A 20,901-nucleotide genomic window follows, 5' to 3' on the forward strand; every position below is an offset into this window, starting at 1 on the left:
CTACCTAATTTTGAACAGTGAATTGGCACACATTAAGAGTCTAGTTGTTGCTCTGCTCCTGTGCAATCATATGCTGCCCTGTGAGCTATTCAGACCTAAACACCACACAGAAGCTTACTTCACCCCTGTCTCAGCACCTGTGGTGCTGAGGTAGTTACCTTAGATTGGGTTAAACTGGACTTGGTGCTCAAGGAATCAGATGTGGTTCAGTCAAATACTATCTGAAGAAATCTGTAAACCAAAATTTCTTCCCACTCCAAGAAGAATTTGCCCACTCAGATAATTTTCATACTCAGGATGTAAAATTTCAGTCGACTGTTGTCCTGGTTTAGGAATGGTACTCCCCAGTTTAGTTCTCCCACTGTGACTCTCTGAACCATGCACCGCTTGCTTGCTTCCCTGCTTTCCAGTGCCTTTCACCCTGCAGCAGGATGGAAATAGGAACTGAAGGCACAAAACGTAAAGATCACAAGTTGATATAAGAACAATTTACAGGAAACAGCAACGAGATAAGAAAATTAACAGTAACAGCAACAATACTAATGACAGAGGGTACAAGAAAGGAAAGATTGACAGGGAAGCTCCCTAACATCAGCTCCCTCTGCCAGGCTTACTCAGCTGGGAGGAACTACATAAGAGACTCCCTTCCCCTGCCTCAGGTAATAATGTGAGCTGTTATAGCAGTAACCTCCTGGTCATGCCCCCTCCAGGCTACTCCAAAAATTAACCCTTTCCTGGCCAGACCCAGGATGACTGCCCATTTATCAAGCCGTCCACATCTAGCGAGCAGCTTGTCAGAATCTTTTTGTTCTGTTTTACTGATGTTCTACAATCCACTCTAAAGCAGCAATACTGCCTCCCATTTCCTCTTGTATTTATCTCAGTCACGTTATTCCACCTAGGAATTTGGCTGAAGCTATCAGTAGCAGAAATGGCAAAATAAAGTCTTTGCATGTAAATGGGTCTTCCCTGTGGTTTGGTCCTGCTGTGAAATAGAGTCAGTCATTTCATTAAACTTGAGACAACAGAAAGCACTGCTTGCCTTTTATTTTTTCTGCTGTCTTACGAATATTTTTTAAAATGTTTTTGGTAAGTAGTCTTTGACATTAGTGCTCCAAATTCACAGCAACATGCTCAGGCAAGTTATAGTGTTACAAATAGAAACTATAGTGAAGCTCAAATCTTAGATGGTTAAGATATGCAATCTGTATGTTGACAGTGTCAGGTCCTTTCCAAACAATAATTAAAATTTGTAACTTCATGTGTGTAGTACCTCACAGAAGAAGTTCACATTGTGAATGAGTTGGGGTTTTTTGAATCAGTCCATTTTTGCAGTCTTGGGGCCCATGAATTTTCATCAGCACTTCCTAACTCTTGGGCTGTATGTGATCAGGCTTGCTTCAGGGCAGCCTTCATGATTTTCTAGCTGCAGAATGGAGATGCTTTCTTCCTTGGACAGCTGAGCCCATTGTTTTCTACAGGCTTCAAGCAGCCCCTTGTAACTGCATCCTTTCTGTTTTTTTCCTGGTCAGTTAACCTTTTACTTGAATTCATCTTTTTCCTTATTTGGCTTTTCTTGGGAAGAATCTCTGCAGACAGTTCAGAATGACCCTTCTCTCATTTTCTCTTGCCCTTGCATTTTAATGCCACTCTGAGACACAAGCAGAGCCATTCAAGAACATTTTATCCTTACTAAATGAGCTCTGCTCTCTCTGAATCTTATGATGCAGAGAGCATATGAAATTTTGCAGTGGTTAAGATGCAACCCAAAGAGGAGGCTGGCAAAGGAATGGTATTCCTGCAGAGGCATGGTTGATCACTGGATGAGACCATCAGGATATCTGTTGGGACATAAGGGGGACATTTCATCAGTTGTTTTATTAATGCTGTTTTCCTTAAAGTAATTCTTCCTTGCTTTAATTTTCTCTCATATTTATTCTTTGTAGATGTTATCTTTTTGAAATATTGCAGACTTATGACTATTTAGAGCTGCTCCTAAGATACATATTATCTGTGTTTGTTAGATCAATGATGCTATGGCCAGCACTGCAAGTACCTAATCTTCAGAGCCAATGTTCAAGTGCAAACACCAGGACTGGGCAGTGTCTTGGCATTTTCTGTGTAACCCTCAGTGTAAGCTTTGGTAGAAAGCAAGTGGTTTCCTACACAGAAAATTTGTGTCTGCATTTTGTTTCCTGGTGAGGCATACTAAAAAAAACACGTGCATCAGTAGAGCTCACCAGACTGCCATCTCTGTAAGTGCTGTGCCACAGTAGGGAGCAGTTGGCTGCACAGATGAAGTAAGTGAAAATGACTATTCAAAAGTGTCTTCCAGTTAAGTTAAGCCTGACAGTAGCTGGAAGACAGGTCTACTGGTGCTTTCAGAAGGAAAGGTCTACGAAAGAGTGCTGATCACAAGAAAAAGTGAGAGAAGAAAGGACTGGATGTTGCAGAAAGGATTAAATTTGCCATCTTCCAGGAGAGAAATGAGAGGCATGGGAATGGAAACAGTTTTGAGCTGAACTACAGAGTTGTGCCCATTCTTAAAAGTTAGGCTGCTGTTCCTTCAATGAACAAATTAGAAATTAGTATTTTGTTAAATTTTCTAGTGCATCAATCACCAAGGTAATAGAGGGAAAAAGACATAGTAAGAAAATTTACAATGAGTGCAGCTTAGGGACCGGACCATAGCCAAGAAACTTACTAAAAAGAGTATATTTCTTAGCTGTACTTTGAGTACAGAAGAGGAATATCATTTGAGAGTTTGTGTCTTCAGTTTCTTTACAAACTGATTTCATCATGTCATAAAGCAAATAACTTCCAACTGTCACATACTTGTTGTAAGGGAGACTAGGAGTAGACAAGAGAGGTCTAAGAGAAAACCCCAGAGAGAAATCCCTTCCTAGGCTAACAAAGAGAAAAGTTTGAGAAAATAAACTAAGACTGAAGGGATATAATTGTGTCAAAAGAGCTAAGGAAAGCCCAAACTCATTCCTTGCACTTGGGAGTAGCAGGGACTGAGCAAATATTCAGTGAGACTGAGGAGCCTTCCAAGCAGAGCCTGAGAGCATATTATGCATTTTGTGCAAGGTATGGAAAGGAGAGTATGGAGGAGAGTATGGGTGTCCCCAGAAGGAGAACTACAAAAGGGTTATTACTACTCTTTGTCCACATGAAAGCCTAAAGAGAGAGGTTTGCCAACTCAGTTAAGCCTTTGATAACTGATGTTAACCTCTGCTGCTTTGTAGAGCCTCAGACAATGAGAGAGCGCGTTTCACGCTTGTTTCCCGTTTAGGTAATGGTCTGTAGGATTGGCTTCTCTTAAAGAAGATAACATCATACTGTGTGTTAGGCTTTATCACAAGGACAATACACTCTGCTTGAGTTTTCTTTTTGGACTGCTTAACTGAAATGCAAATAATCGGAAAAAATGTATACTGCTATGTCAGCAAAAATTAAAATAAGAAAAATGTTGCTGGTATCTGCTGTGGTTTGAATTAAGAGTTTGGGCCAAAGTCAACCATTGTTTGTGAGTAATTCAGTGCATTTCAGTGTACTGGCCTAAGCTGCACCAGCATGTGAACAGAACTTTGCTCCTTGAATATTTGTGAAGCATCTGCACAGAAGGGTATTTTTTTCCCACTCTGTAATATGGGAAAATTATTTCTATGTCTGATATGACAAGACTTTTATATATGTGTGAATTTCATTTCTAGTAATTAATCATGAACAAGTGGAAAGGAAATTACAATAAATCAAGCCAACATGGGAAAATTTCAGTCAATCTGTATTTCTAATCTGCAAAATGCTGTTGAAATCAATGCTTCTAACCTCTCTATTCTACTGTTGGACTTGCTTTACTTGCTTCATTTTCATTCATTAGATGTATTTCTTTCATTGCAGATCAGAACATCTGTCATTTGGTCCACCCCAAATGTCTCCTTTGAGATCCCTTTATGGGTTATAATACTAGCCATACTTCTTGGACTACTAGTACTAGCTCTGCTGACCCTAGCTTTATGGAAGGTATGTTCCATTATTCCTGTTACTGTTGCCTTAAAAAAACCCCAAAAATACTGAAAGATTCTAACAGATAAAAAGAGAGGCTAGAATTTTGTGATCTTTAACAGTTTGGAGTAAAAGCAACAGTACACGTGTCTTTTTTGTTTTGGCATTTCTGACATGCTAGTGTCATTGACCTTTATGCAGGGAACTTGTTTTCAAAGTCCTCCTTTATTACTGAAACCTGGTTACAAATGGGCATACAGAGTTTGGCTCCGTTTCCCAAGACCTCTGATCCTCTATTTCAGGATGTTTAGGTTCAAAAAGAAGTTACTCTAACTTTGTTTTCTCTGAATAATTCAGGAATTTCCAGTTTTTGTCAGCTTGGAACAACACTCCCACTTCTGAGAATTAATTTTTAGAAGATTTCCTTTTGTATTAATATATCATATATTTTGTTTTTTAAAATTTTCTATTTTTGTATTGGCTGTTACATTCCTTTCACAAGTTTTAAGACAAATTACTGGAAACTGCTATATTACAAAGAGCCAGAGTAGCTTTTGTCCATCCTCTCAGTTCACATTAAAAATAAAATTGAAATAATTCCTTGTATTAGGATTTGGTTTATCTGTCTTCAGCTGCCTAAAGGTTATGGTTAGATGTACAGCCTATGCTAACTTCCCAACTTCACCTGGTCAGGTAGCAGCAGCAAAAAGTTATGTCTAAACACGCAAGGAGAAGGGAAAATACCTTTTGGTGGTACTTTAACCACTTTTGAACTTTCAACCTTTCAATTGAAAGAGTGAATGTTAAGCAGTTTAAGTAAGGTGGGAAGAATCTCATCTTTAGTGATCTTTAGATTAGGTCACAACACTGTCCTGTGGACATTTCCCAACACATATTACACTTTCTTATGATTACTGCTTGTCAGTCTAAATCTCTTTTCTGAATGAATGCATTGCTGAACTGAGAGGAGCAGATTTATCATTAGCATCAGTCCATATCAGCATTCAGGCCAACTTTACATCTCCTGCAAAGACAGCTTTCATATATTTTGGATTTTTAAAGCTGTGCTTTGGTACTCAATGCCTTGCATCTAAAACTTTCATAGGGAATGATTTGGATAGAAATAATATGTCTTCACAGTCTCTCAGCCTGCCATACATTGTGCCCAGCATTTCAGGTTGAACAATCAAACTGCAGCTGAGTCTTCCTGTGGTTGTCTTACCATGACATCTTTGTTTCTGTTGATTTTTTCTGCAGTGTGGCTTCTTTGACAGAGCTAGACCTCCTCAAGATGACATGGCTGACAGGCAACAGCTGACAAATAACAAGACTACTGATGCATAAAGGAAGAGAGTGACAGTTCAAGTCAGAATCCTGCCTGAGAGACTAGAAACACGACGAGGATTAAATGAAAGATTCCTTCCAACCATTCTTCCTTCGTACCTGCAAGTGACATGGTGTCAATCAGATCTATGCAATGTTCTGAGAACATGCCACATGATGGCCATCCTTGCCAAAGAAAGCAACTTATCACTGCCTTATAAACATATTTTCCACTGAACAGAATGTTTATCCCATATTCCAGTCAGTCTACGTTTCAGCAGATGCTTCTGAGCACGTGTGGTATACTGAGATGCTTCCAGAACAAGCCCAAATCTCTCAAGGAGAGAATGCCTTCATTGCTGTATCATCTACAAGACGAAGCAGGACAAACCTTCTGAATGCTACTGTATCATACAGAGTATCTTTGAAACCTCCCTAAGAACTTCTATGAAATTATGGCTCAGGGAGACAGGCAATATATCAGTACTGTGAAAGTACTTCTGAAACACAAAGGTAATCTATAAATACCTTTATAGATGGGGCACAATTATTTATTTTTCCACCTTTTTGTAATAAGTATCTGATATAATCATCAACATAGATTTTGAGAGAAGGAAAAAATAATAGAAATCATGTACTTACTTTGCATGTAAATAGAAGAGTAAACACATTGTACACCAGAACACAACCTCCTTGGCTATGAGGTGTTTTGCAAAGCAGAAGATTTATGGAACACTTTAACAAGATGAGACATGTGATAAGCAAGTACACGTTGTATCTCTTTCGGCCCAAAGCTGGCAGTATCACATCCAGATAACTAAATCCATGCACAGTATAAAGCAGGGATGAGTTACCCTGTCCTTGCTTTGCTGATGGCTGGCAGCTGTACATTGACACAGGACACAGACATTTCTGAAACACTGCTTTAAATTATCACAGCCACACTGGTAATATTGAAAAGGCTTGTGGGGGGTTTTAGGCTGGGGCAAAATTTCTTGGCCTTTGCCCTGTTACTTTGTTGAAATCCCCTCTTAAAATAGAACAGCTACTGCCATAATTTTTCACCTAAAGAAATCTTTGCCTTTTTCGTTTTTCAATCTACAAGCTGGCAGCATCTTAAAAGTAATGCTTTTGGCAAAGTTTAGGGTTTGATAAAATTATTTTTAAAGTCTCGCAGAAAAGGGTGACAGGATTTGTATTTATGCAGAAAAATAGGATGCCAGCCAGCCAAGCATGAACAAAAAGAAAGAAGGAGATTTTGAGGTAAAGAGTAAAAACACACACCTAGTATTTTTTTTTTTTTTTCTGGGATTAGGATTCTAAAGAAGGGATATTTCATTCTTTCCCTTCCATCAGCAAATGGTCTTTATCTCAGCAGGGGCTCTAAGCCCTGGTCTGTGCAAATTTTTATGTGAAAGCTTGAGTCTTTCAGAGCTGCCTGTGAGTGTGAAATTAGCAATATTGTGTAAACTTCACAAAGGATTGTCCATTTTATGAAACATACACACCACTTGCCTTCTCCTTTTCTTTCCAATCCATCTCAGCTTCTCAGCTGGTAAATGGCCTCATCCATTCTGCCACTTTTTGGCTCCTTTTAAACAAGTGGCCTTCTGCTTCCTAACATTTCAAGATAGGAGTAGTTATGCAACATTGTCACTTCTGTTAGTCCAACATGAGATTTTACAGTTTTATCATTTCTTGTATGCAGACTAACCTGGGAAATCCAAGCAGGAGCTGTGTTACATCTTCATATCTAAGGCAAATTTGCAAGAAGACCTTTATGAAGTCTTTAGCTTATCAGATGCAGTGTGCCCACAAGGCTTACAGAGAAAAGGAAACATGTGCCTCTGAACACGGAGGTGAAGCACCTGTGTGCTTCACACAAGCAAGCACCTCTGTTTCCTAGGGATGGGGAGGACTGACAACTTCCCAGTCCCCCAGAAAACCATGAACAGGCTCCTTTCCCCAATGGTTTTGAGCTGATCCCTTGTAGATTAGAGACATCAGCTGATAAATTCCATCACAAAGCAAGCCTGTCCCATATTTGCACACCTCTGTATCCCATACATTCCAGGCAAAATCATCCTTCCACGAAGGAAAAAAAGTGAGCTTCCAGCTTTTGTAAATATTTAATTGTTGTGTGTAGCAGCTTCCGAATAATATCAGCAGCTCATTGTAATCATGTCATCTGCACAACTCTGATGAAATAGCACCATAAGGAGATACTGAACATAGGACTTCTGTATGTGCAATACTTATATTACTTATATACCTGAAGCATGTTTACACTGGCATTTGTGGTTGTTTTTTAAACTTTTGAATATACTGATAACGATTACAATAAAGGAAAAAAGGAACGGGGGAAAAAAGTAAAACAAACACCACGCTGTTGGGTATTTCTTGCAATGTGTTTTCAATCCTACATTGCTCTGAGGATGGGACTAGGTGACCTAATAAGTTCTTTGCAGTTGTAACTTCTACAGTTCACTTTTGAGAAATTACTCTCTATTTTAATGATGGGCAAAACATGTTCAGATACTAAATTTAAACAAAAAAAGAACTTCAGTGACTGTTGGGCCTGGCTGGAATCCATTGGCTGCAGCTGTGTAATGTCACTGGAAACCAAATTAGAGGCACATGATCTGACAAACAGTTACTTTGAGCAATACTTTGTTTTATATTTCTACATCCTTGTAGATTAAACTTCCCCCCTGGAAATGTCTGGAGTTGTGTGTTGTCAAGGACTGTAGTCTATTCCCAGCATTTGTGGATAGTTTTGGCTGCAAATTGCAAACAGCTTTGTGAAGATTTCTGGATTTCAGTGCTTGCCAAGAGTGTTTATTCCCTGGGGAGATTGCATCCTGGATGTGGACACTTAGCAGGCAGTTGACATAATCTTTCCCCCCCAGTATATCAGTACTGTGCTACATGATAACCTCTGCCACATCCCTACATGACTGACCTTTTGTTGCAGTGATGTCAGCTTTGTAATGAGTTACTAAATGCAGCTTTCTGTTAAAGTAATTCAGCCTTATTCTTCCCAATGTTTGTGGTGAGCTGCTAATTTCAGAGAACATGGGAGGAGTCCAGAGAGAAGGAAAAACAGAAGATTACTTAAAAAATTAGTCTATTAAAACTCTTTATTGCTATGACCACCACAGCAGTCTAGTAAACAGAGAGACATTCATCTTTTATTTCCCATGCTTCCCACTGAATTTGAGAAAGGCTGTCCAGTTATTTTATCCATGCAGCAGACCGGATCATATTTTCTGTTTCATGAAAATTTCAGAATTTGCATACCAGGGATCGTATATTTTAATATGTTCTCCTTTACTGATTTAATCTTTAAAGATATTTAGCAAATACAATTTTAATTTTACCACAGGTTGATTTTTTCTTGCCACCATTCTGTAACTCATTTTGAGTTTTTCTGTTTCTCACAGCTTTTACAGGTCTTCCACATTAGACAGCTCTTGAAAACAACACTGATTTTCTCTGTGTTTTAGCTGTGAACTTTCCCTCCATTAGCATGAAGGATCTTCTGGTAGGCATAGCTTTCACTAACTAAAAAGCCTTTTGAGAACCAACAAAACACCTAGAAACACACAGGAAAAAGAAAGCTCCAGCCAGCCATGACCTATGGTACTCCATTGCAGCAAGCCTTTTTTTAATGAAATACCATCTGACACACTGCCTTTAGGAATTGTTTATGAGTGAGTGTTTTATTTATGATTGTTGGCAAAGATCCATATTAAAATGTAGCGTAATGGCAGTGCCTCTTAACAATAAAAAGTCTTGAATTCAACTCGTGCAGGCACCATGATGTGACACAGCAGGAATGCTTTTAATATTGAAGGACTGTTCTTGTTTTGCCTGTGTGTTGCATTGGAGAGGCACTTATCTATTCAAGATGCTACCCTACTGTACACAGTGACTTTTAGAAAAGAATGGAAGTAATTGTTCAACTTGCTTTTCACATGGTTTTGTTTGTTTCCAGCATGTTATTCTACTTCACCAATGGACTACATTTCGTTTGGTTGTATATTGTTCTTTGTTTCAGCGAGGGTTTGTAAAGCAGATTTCAGGAACTCTTTCCAAAACTGGACTGTATCAGACAGTATTACTTTTCCAGAAGCCACTCAGGATAACAGGGGCAGAGCAGAATTCAGGATTCTGTGTGAAATGGTCAGTGCATTACAGGGGCTAGCTTACTTTTCAGGAGTTTTCCCAAGTTAATATTCAGAATTGTATTAACAAAACCTTAGATTCTCCATTTCTCCTGTCAAGGAGGGCCAGGGTGTGCCCTGTTTGGCATTGCTGTAAAAGCCAAACACCAAGCAAATCTCACAGCAAAGCTGGGGAGAGAGGGGCATGTTTTAAACTTGCACAAGACAAATGTATAGCAGCCAAACCAAGTGTATGGCAAGAGCACAAGCACCATCTCTCTTGTGATGTTCTCCTGGTCACGAAGGTTAACATCTTCCCTTCTAAAGCACTCTGCCCATTTATCACAGACCTGCAGCACCAGAAAATAATCTCTGAAGCTGCAAAAGTTTTCAAAAAAATTTCCATAGATTTCATACTCTTTGTAGAAATTTTACATTATGAATTTATATGATAGTTCTTGGCTCTTCAGATAACCTTACTGATTTTTTTTGTTGGTCTTTAATATTTTAATAGCATTTGAGAAAAGACAGGTCACCATAGTAAGACCTGATAAAGAAAATAGATTTAAACTAACAGTGAAGTCTCACAGGAGACCCAGGCTTATATCTGGGTTAAATTTTTTCCATTTTAGGCTTGGAAGAGGCATCAGGAGATAGTTCGGGTAGAGAGTGTCCTGGCTTTGTTGTAACAAATACTCCCATGCCAACTGATGTGAAAACCAGAACATTTTGCCTCTGTGCCCTGTATATGAGAACAGGCACAGCATGGGTAACTGGCACCATTAAACTAGGGGTAGGAGACATTCACAGTTTGACTCAGGACACCAAGAAGAAACTTTCTTGTGGAGAAGGACAAAGACTAAATTTTCTCACGGCCTAAAATTAGGAAAGATTTGTTTTTCTTGAGGAGAACAGGATCCCATGGAAGCCCTGCCCTTCAAGCACCATGGGTACAAGAATAAACACAAGGTAGTTGCACACAAGGGACTTTCTATCAAGCAGTTAAGGAAGCTGCAGGATACTACATTAAACAACTTAGAGAGGAGGAGGAGGCTCTAGAGGAGAAATCAAACCTTTAAACACATAGATGTTATCACAGATCAGAAGCAACAAAAAAGGATGATTAGTAAAATGGATTGGAAATAAGGTTCAGCTGCAGGAGATGAGAAGTTGTAACCCCAGAATATAATGAGATTAATAATCTACTACAGTGATTTGATTTTTTTTCCACAATGGCCAACTGATTCATTGCTCATGCAAAGTTTGAGGAATACTATTTCCCTTGTAATTAGATAATGAAAGGAAAAATATCTGCAGCTGTGAAAGGCTTCTTGCATTAACTGTGAATCTCTCCCATTCCTAAATGAAGGGCTGTATTCATTGACTTTGAGAGAAGGAAGGAGGTGATAAAGACATGACACTTGAAGTTTTTCCAGCTTTTGGCTTCACTGCTGTTTCAGAGTGACTTCCATATTTTCTGAGGCACTGTGACATATTTCACTGTAGTGGTACAGACTCTGCTACCCAAAGGTAATAATAGAAAGGCTTTTCTTTCAAACCAGTAAAAACTAAATCTTCTATGGAAATTTTCTATGCCTGGCTTACCCAGGAAACGTAAGGAGTAAAGTGGCGTTTAAGTGGGATGGTCTTATTTATCAAGTGTTGCTGCATGCACTAAGAAGCTTCTCTATACATGTAAAAAGCTTTGGTCTTTAAATCCAGTTTCAAGTAGTTAAACTGAAGCAATTCTTTGCAAACAGATGAAGGAGGCACAACTAAGTCAGCAATAGAATTGAAAAATTAATTGATGTATTGAAGATGACACCTATTTAATTTTGGCTGTAATGAATGCTTGATATTTTCAAGGTTTACTAGTTCTTTAAGTCTACATTTAATATATTATTGTTCTAAAGAAGTACTTAGACATTATTAAGAGTGATATTTGTGTTTAGTGTAAGATACTCACTAACAGATCAGACAAAGCAGTTACTCTCACAAGAGGAGAAAATGCTAATACCAGAACAATTTTCAGTCCTTTTGACATATTTGCTTTGCCTCAAAGATTTCGGAAGCATGTTGCTCTGCTCTATTGAGTGCTGCTTCATTAATATTATTTGCTTCATTGGCCCCTCCATCAACTGGTTTGGACAGGAGAGAATCAATGCCATCTCCTCTGCATATGCTTCTTGTTTAAAATGCTGAGGATATCTCCTGTCTCATGAACACGTCTGCAGCTTTTCAGTAATTCCCATGTGATTGATGAGAATATATTCTACTTGATTTTTGGGGAAAGGGGTGTTCAGTCTCCACCTCACTTTTCTAATGCCCATATATACACAAAAAGTCAGTCCTGCAGTATCTATTACGGATTATTTCACTAAGCAACCAGCCAAGTCTTTGTTCTGTAATTTAGCAGAACAAAGAAACCCTGAACTTGGCCCCCCAGCCATTTTAAGCAAACATCTGTGTGAAACCATTGACTCACTGCAATGTCTTGAAGAGGAAATCTCGTAAAACATATTGTGGACTCCTCACTGTCATCACTACAGTTGTTATGTTGTGTCAAGTGTATACTGATCTTATGTAGATCATGGTTAGGGGATTTTATTATCTCAGAAATGCTTTCTCTGGAGAGTGGGAATGAAGTGCAAGAAAAAATGTGGATTGTCTTTTGCAAATACACTCAGAGCTGGTGAACTTTTAACTACCGGCCCCTCAGTGGGACCTCCTGAGCAGGTCTGCAGGAGAAAGGGAAGTGGCAGCATGGGGTGTGAGCACCACCAAGGACGAGCAGTACCTGGAAAGATGTGGATTGTCTCCAGCATACAGCATTGTCCATATCTGGCATGGAGAGGTGCTTCTGCAGCTGCCATAGGACTGAGAGGCTCTGTGCTTTGTGCCCCTTTTTCCTGAAGCACTCTCTTCCTTTGTCTGTGCCCCTTTGCTCCCTCCCCTCACTCCCTCCTGCAGCTGGTGCCTTGCCTACCCCCAGCCCCCTCACAGCTCCTCCTTGTGCTTCCAGTCTTTATTCCCCTCAGCCTCCCCACAGCATGGTGGCAGCAGCTCCCCATCTCTGTCTATCTCCTCTCTTGGGACTTCACCAGCTGCTTCCCAGCCCTGTGATGTGATGGTGCCCTGGACCTGAAGGCAGGTCTCACCCCGTGGCTACCCCCTACCTCCTTCTGAGGGAGGCTTGGGCAGATCTCAGTGCAGCCAGAGTGGATACAGCAACCATGTACTTCTCACACGGCTGCTGAATGGGATGGCACCCCCAAATCATTCACACCCTGCTGTTTCACACAAAGGGAGGCACATATGCCTCCCCAAAGATAAAGCATCTCTCTAGTCTGCTCATATTGCTCCATCTCTTCCCCAGTTTTGTTTCTGGACTGATCCCCCATGTCCCAGAACAACGTCCTTGCCCATTCCTTGCAGACCACCTCTCAAAACAACCTTTTATTAGTTGAGGTCTGCCTGTTCCTCTTGGCTGCTAAGGCAGGCCCAATCCCCAGAGCTGCCCATGTAATATGTACCCTGGATCTTTATAATATCTCCCTCATTACCACCCCAGGCCCTTCAGTTTGTTCCCAGTATGCATTGGAGACATGGGAGGGAAGGGATGGCCTTGTGCTTGGCTGCTGGGCTGAGCTTGGGCACAAACTTCATGTAATTTTGGGAAAGCACTTCATCCCTTGCTTCCTCATCTGCAGCAGGGCCACCAAATAACAGTGCTGGATATGTGTTGAAAATAATAAACTCAGGTGGAAACCAGGACTCTCCTAGTTCTCTAAGTCTGAAGCAAGGTTAAAAAGCCATATCAGTGCTGAGTTACATCGCCCTTCATGGACCAGCTGCTGCAAGTTCAAGTGCCTGTATTGGAGAAGCATGTGACTGCTCCCTTTCTTCCTCCACAGACCCATAAAACCATGTAGCTGCTTATGCTTGCATTATTTGCACCATCATTTATAAGTGATAAAATAAAGTAAAACCAATCTGATGAAAAAAGTAGTAATGGATACTGTGATTTGAGCTATTCATCTCAGGCTTGCAGAAAAAAAAGTCTGCTTATTCCATTCTCATCAATCCAATATATATGAAGCTATTAAACTGTCATACAAATAATAGTTTTCCAAGCTGTTGTGTAGAACAATTTAGGTGGGAAGAACTAGTAATATTAAGTACTTATCTTTTCAGCTTTGGGTCCATGAACACTAAAATGATCAAGCTTGTATTTTTTTTTGAACATAGAATTATATAGGAATTACATGTCAAATCTAGAGCTTCTCTAGAATTACTTTGGAGATTTTCAGCAATGAGATGGAAATGTAGTGTCTTGTCTTTGCTCTACTGCACACCAGGTTATTGCATTTTTTGTTTCTGTAACCGAAGAGATGCACAGCCCTGGGTACCCTCCAAAAAATCAGAGCTGCCTGAAGCTGAGCAGTCAGAAACATTAGAACACTTGACAGTCTTGGCCTCAGCGTGGATTTTTGTCAAACAGAACAGGATCACATCAGTATATCAGCATCCAAAGCTGCCATAAAACCACCAAGAGTGGAAGAGGCTGGCAGTGGAGCCTGTGTGTTAACAATGCAGTTCCTTGTTTTGGCCAGCTTGTGTCACGGACGTAAAGATGGCATGTAAAGCTTTTGTAAAAACTGTCTCTTCTTCTCCATGTACCCTAATGATGTCTACAGCTTAAAAAGCTGAATAGAGTCAATATCTTACTATGCCCTCTGAGTCCTGTATTTTTTACCACTCTACATGGCAGGCATTAGCTGACAAATACCTCAAATGCTGGTGCTCTAAGGAGGAATGAAGCATTTTTCCACATGATCTACTGTCTTAACTATTTTGTTCAACTGTTCAGTGCTTCCACCATGACCTGTAGGGGAAGTGCAGGATTTGGGCATGCCTTTACTATGTGCTAGGCACAGAGTAAATTTGTGGCAGAGAAGGCTTGCACTTTTAATATAAAATAGGGAGCAGCAGATGGATGTAATAAAAGAGAACCATACAGAAACAATGACACGATTATGAACAGCATAATAAGCAATGGACATAGCATGCCAGGGCCGTAAGCAGACTTCCTATTCTGGATTCCTAAATTGGGCATCGTAATACCTAAATAGAACTCATCTGGCCCATCAAGGCAACCCAGGGCATCTCTCCTAGTTACTCCAATGCCTTATACAGCCAGTGGAAATGACAGCTGTGGGTTTACTCTCCTGCAACTCCCTGGAGCCCATCTGGTAACATTCAAGGAGGAAACAGCAGTCATCAACTGGGTTATTTTCTCTGCCTTGCTGGGGGCTGAGGAGCTGGGTGCCACTGGGATGTACTGTCCCAAGACCACTTTTCAGAAGAGCACTGGTGTGCAAGGGAGGGGAGACAGGCAGAGGTTGTGCCCAGGAGCTCATCTCAGCCCTGCGTTACATGCTCTGCTCTGGCTGTGCTGTGCTGTGGTTCACAGCATGCCACGATGCAGAAGGACTACAGAGAGAATAGAAGGGGTCTGGCTGCAGTCAACTGAGTAAAGCAATCTCCTGGGACTGGAAGGTTGTGGTCTGTGTTTATAGGAGTTGATCTTCCATATTACAAAATGCTCAGAGCATGGGTATTTAGAGCCCCAAGAAGATATCTTCTCTCTGAGTGCCAGTGCTTGCTGTCCTGTGGTTCCCAGGTGTCCAATGTCCTTTTCTACACCTGTGGCACTCATGCTGTGGGAAAGATGATGCATATGTCTTTCTCCCCAGATATGTCCATCACCAATTATGGTCCTCTCCTGAGAAGTAAATTGTTGTTCACATCCTGACAGGTTGAATTAATTCTAGCATTCACTTGCTTTGCTTTTTTTTGGCTGAGTGCAGTGGCCAAGAAGCTGTTATACATGTAGTGTCCCTTTCTCCTCTGATCCTTTCTTGAGCCTGTCAGTGTGTGGCCATCTAAGCAGGCTCAGTGGCTTGGGCCCCCCAAGACTTTGAGTTATTCTGCACCAGTTGCAAAAACTCTGGCAATGAAGTGCTCCTGCTGATACGCTTCTGAGGTTGTGCAATAGCCCGTGAGCATCTACAGCCAGCAGCAGTAGAAGCAGCAGTGTTAAGGCTGGATACCTCTGTGAGCTGGCTGCCCCAAATAGTATGTGGTCCAAATTACTCTGTTGAACTAAGGCTCCTAAATTTCTCTTAAATCAGCCCTAGGTTTCCTAACAATCAGTCCAAATGTAATCCCTTACTAATAAATTAACTTGAAGAAGCCTGGAATTCCAGCTATGTTGTTTGAGATCCCCAATGAATGTCTTGGAAAGTTTACAGTCTTGCCATGTTCTGCTAATCATTTAAACATTTAACTTGCCAAATGCTCAAAGGTTCACCATTTTCATGTTCAATGTCCTGAATATCCTGGGAAAAATTTTTCTAACTTGAGCATTCAAAACAAGCAACTGTATTTTTATGTAGGCACCTAAATCAATGCTTTGCTCTGCCATGCTTTGAACTCTGACCTCTGAAAATCAGCCACTCTAGATACCTACATATGGCTTTAGGGACCTAAGTCTTGGCAGCCAGATTAATGTTTGTGATACTCTCACATGTTTTCAATAAGAATCTAAACATAAACCAGACCAAAAAATATAGAAGTGGAGGGAAGGAAAGAAAAACAAGGCTCTGTAGGATATCTATGTGTTGACATAAAATATGGAATAATCCTGGCCTACTGCATCTGTGTGTGCAGAGTTTTCTTTCAAATGTGAATTATTGAATCAGTAGTTCAGCCTATCCTTGGAAAAGAGCTACTGTATCTCACACATACCAAGACAGCAGGCTCCACACTTAGATGTTTTGAAGTGGCATTCAGGTGCCCACCACGCCTCAGCAGAAGGTCTTCATTTGCTCCCTGATAACTTCCTGGGCTTCTCAAAAATGAATTTTGGTGTCACTGATGAGTAAAGGTTTTTGTGTTTTTTGTTCTTATGCTATTGTCATAGCTGACCTCTGCCCTAAGACTGAAGCTCTGGGCATCAGGCCCGTTCTGCAAACTGACAGCCTCAGGAGGGCTTCTGGGGGAAGAAAAAGTTAATGGTATGAGGCCACATTTGGCAGTATCTAGAAGATGCCCAGGGTTGCTGGCATCAGAAATTACTTGATCTGGTTTTAAATTTACAATTTGTCAATGGGGTTTGTTTTTAAAGGTACAGATATGACCATCTAACCTGCAACCTCAGGAAAAGTTAAATATGTGCTTCAAGGTCCCTTGACAAGCTGTGCTTTATATTTTTTTCAGGAAAAATAAACCCACATTTTTCCATTCAGTAATGTGGCCAGACGGAACAATACAGCAGCAGAGTCAATACAAGGACTATTTTGAGACTGCTATTATGATTTCTCTATCCAGTAGACTGAAGTCCAAAACAACCCCAAATTTCTCCTGGGGTCTACACTTTGTTCTTGCAACTCCTCTCTCTGCTCAGCTGGTTCTCTGGAGAACAGCACAGCTGTGAACAGGCTTGGGCATCCACAGCTCCTCTGGGAGGAGAGCAGAGTTTGGGGATTTCTGGTAAAAGGCAGCACAGCTCAATCAGCACTTCAGCTTTTACCACAATGCTGTTACTCACCAAAAGGTCAAAATAGCACACATGATTGTGTTCCCTTTACCCCTGCCCTTAAATCATAGTGTGAGATAGAGTTCCCAGGTAGGGGAACTAAAGGTGTTTTACTCTTTTATCGTGCCTGGACATAGGTTTAGCTGGAGGAACCCTCCAGCCTTGAAAACTAGGAAGTATTCTTCATACAAAAACTGGAAAGGTACATGCCTGTGCCCAAAACTTAAACTGAAATCCAGAATTATCACCATACCCTTACCAGGAGAACACTTGAAAAACATGAAAATCGAGTGCTTTCACTGTGTACCTCTTTCCTGCTCTAGAGAACATCTACAGAGAAGCATAAGAGCTATAGGTCTGCCATAGCCTTGTACCTACATGTTTGCTATGGCAGAACCCTCCCAGGCGGGACAGGTACAGAACCTCCAGACTTCAGTCTGGCCCAAAATTTGTAGCAGGAGCTACAGAGGCCAGAGTTCCTTGGTCAAGCCATAAATTTAGGCAAAGATTTCCCTTCCTGTTTGCACCAGCACACACATACTCCTCTCCCATGCAGTGTTAGGCAAGAAGACGAATTTCACCTAGACAGAAGCATCTGATGGTGTTTAGCCCTTCCATGGCTTTGTGTCTGTGACTCAGCTCAACTGTCTGGCTGTTGCCAAATGTTGCATAAAGCCCTCTTCATTCTTTACATTCAGTACTTCTCAGTTTGGTTTACACCCACCAAAAATCCTTTCCATGTTTTTCTTCCTTACAAGGAAAATAAACTTGTAAAGAGGGAGAAGTGAAGGGTTACATCTGGAGAGAGTTATGGCTGTGGCTCAAAGGAACAACTGGAATGTCTGTAATGCGGAAGTTTCTTCCACAAAGCCATTTCTTTCCTCTACTTGAGAAGAACAGATACAGGCTGCTGCTGCTTATACAGCAGAGCCCCAGTGCACATTCCAGTGAGGAACACCAACAGCATCCCTGCTGAGAGCAGGGTTGATGATTTACATTGGTGCTGCCCACTCAGCCTCATGCATACTGTCAGGAGCAACTCAGCATCAGAAACTCTGCCTGTCCTGAAACTAATTACAAAAGCCATAGCCATAATAGTAGCAAGCAGTTTTATAACTGGCCAATTCTGATACTTTTTGGCATGGACTTCCAACAAGCCAAGTGCTTGTAGTCACTGCTGAAGTCACCTGGCATTGGGGATGTTTGGAGAGGAAAAGACTTTTTGTGTAGGTGGTGACTCTGAGATCAGCAGCACTGAGTCCACCACAGCTTCACAGCTTCATTCACCTGTGACAGATATTATGTTGGAGGGTGACATCTTCCACCTTCAGGCTCAACTGTGAATTTTGAAGAGCGTGTGGAATGAAGAGAGAGGAATGGAAAAGACTTTTCTTTGGTGTAAATTAGTGATGGGGAAATACCCATGCAGAGAATCCAACCAACTTCTCTTGCATTTCCAGAATTTCCCTCAGACTACAGTTCTCAAAGGTTGGGGTTGACATTTTTTTGTTCCATGCAGGTGAGTGGTATGCAGTTCAAAACCACTCCCTGTTCAAGCAAATGCAAAGGTTTGTCATTAAAATTTTTAAACAAGAACCTAATTTCATATTCTAAAATTCAAGTTATAGCTGCATCAGATTCTTTAAAAGATGTTCAACTTAACTGCTTAAAAATAACCCCATTTCAGAAAAGAAGGGTCAATGTTTGAAATTTTTATTATTTATTTAAGCAAAACTTACAAATTTATTTTAAATTAATGTGTTATCTGTAAAACTATTATCTCCTAAATTTTTACAAGTTTTATAAGTTTGTTTGTTCATAAACAAACTGATTTTGGAATAATGACATTCAGGGAAGAGAAAAAAACAAACTATGAGACAATAACATCTACAGTGATAGGGGTTTTTCCATTTGTGAGGCATACAGTATTTGCAGTGAACAATTTCGTGCATACTGTTCTCATTTTGCTTTTCTCATAAGCATGCCAGATAAAGGACAAGGTTCTGTGAGAAATACTGAATTCTACTTGTTTTTAAAAATGCCATTCAGTGGAAAACAAAAGCCAGCCTTCCCCATTATGGATCTTCCTCTTTTTTCCTGAGATATTCTAGCTTCTCTTTGCAGTCACTTTTTATTTCCTTTCTAAAATGTCTGATATGGAACAAAACTACGGCAAAGCGAAAGTATTGATTTAAAAAAATATGCTGTTCACATCAGTGTTTAGTGTATTTTTTGAAATAATTTTGAGGAGAACCAGTGTTCCAAACAAGCAACATCTGCAGTCCATCTAGCAACTGGCTTTTCAAACATTCCCATGTGTGCTTGACTTGTTCCTGCACCATCTGCAGCAACTGTTCCTGGTAGTTATATGTGTCACCAGAATGGATGTGGAGGAGAAGTTATATTGGAAAATGGTGAAAAACACTTTGGAAACACTTGGAAAGAGACCTCTCCTTGGAGGACATCTCCTTGCTAACTCTTGAAACAAATCTAGTGGTCCCAACAAGACAGTTATGGGGAAGCACTGGGCTGACAGTCCATCATGATGAACCCAAAGATTATACTGTCCTTGGATTTTGCCATTCTTCATGCTTGAGTGCTTATTTGCCTCTCCTGAGCATCCAATTATGCAGGAATTAATTACACACTATGTTAAATTCATCTGAGAGATAATTTGACTTGATAGCTATTTAGCCATCATCACTCTCAAAAATTTGCATCTCAATTGCAGTAGTTGCTTCACCTTCTTACACTTGGCCTGTAAACAGGGAGTTTTCTGTCATTGTTATATCAATATTTATTGTATCTCAATATTACAGGAATGTTTGTGAGGTTTATGGAATTATTGATAAAAAACATGAGATAATATGGGAGCAGAACTGCATACCTTTAGAAACACCTGCTTAGTGATGAGACTCCATTGCCAATGTTCTCCTGTTTCCAAGGAAAAATTTGTCACTTCTTGTCTGTTTAGTTGGTAATCCACTCAATGTGAGCCACATTGATTCTGATTCACACTGAAATTACTTTTCAGTCAAAGAACCCCACAAAATTGAATGTTTTCAAGAACTTAGCCTTCTCTCAGTGCTGAAGCTTTCATCAATACCTTTATAATCTCATTTTTAATATAAAGGTAGGCAAGAACATTAGCCATAAAGAACACAGGGTTACTCACAAAACTACAGGACTTACTCCAGATTGAAGAGTTTCTGATTTTAATGGTAATGCTCATTTATAAAAGACTCAGGAACACTGAAGACCATCCCATTGCCATCACAAAGTGGGAGCTGCTACCAATACCTCCCTTCTTTCCAAACAAAGAGTGATGGGAGGGTGATTGTGTCTGTGGATATCTTGGCTCTGGCATGGGAGAACAGCAGGCGTGAGCTCTTCAGCTCTTCTCAAAGTCTCCCACAGCTTTCCTAGCTGAAAAGGGAAATTGGAAGCTGGAAGTTGATAAGCATTTTACCTTAGCCCATTTCTGGCTTCCTCACATTAGAAACAAAATGGAGTGGGAGACAGGATCCCTCTGTGTGACATTTCTGTTGTAAATGTGTTGTTACAATTATGTGTGCAGATATACTGAAACTTAAAATAGGTGCAACTGTACTTAATGTTTGGTGTTCACTCCTAATATGGAAAGCAGCCATGAAATTATTTACCATGACAAGAATAAAATAAATCTTGCACACAGCATAGTTTTAAGGGGAAAAGTAGAAGGATTTGATATATAACCATGCACCAAGGATCCTGATTTGGCAGGATTTCCATTGGTTTTTCTTTGGAAAATGTTTCTTATCAAGA

General features: G+C 40.4%; 1 protein-coding gene across 1 annotated transcript in view; it reads left to right on the top strand.

Annotated features, from left to right (window-relative positions):
• The window catches only part of ITGA8 (integrin subunit alpha 8), a 110,928-nt gene extending 101,792 nt beyond the window's left edge, over nucleotides 1-9,136 (top strand). The window contains exons 29-30 of the mRNA XM_059842568.1: nucleotides 3,904-4,026; nucleotides 5,266-9,136. Coding sequence (XP_059698551.1) covers nucleotides 3,904-4,026; nucleotides 5,266-5,352 — 210 coding nt within the window. The 3' untranslated portion in view covers nucleotides 5,353-9,136. The remainder of the gene's footprint in view (nucleotides 1-3,903; nucleotides 4,027-5,265) is intronic.
• The last annotated feature ends 11,765 nt before the right edge of the window (nucleotides 9,137-20,901 follow it).

The sequence above is a fragment of the Haemorhous mexicanus genome, chromosome 1 (genome assembly GCF_027477595.1).
Source record: "Haemorhous mexicanus isolate bHaeMex1 chromosome 1, bHaeMex1.pri, whole genome shotgun sequence".
Lineage (NCBI taxonomy): Eukaryota > Metazoa > Chordata > Aves > Passeriformes > Fringillidae > Haemorhous > Haemorhous mexicanus.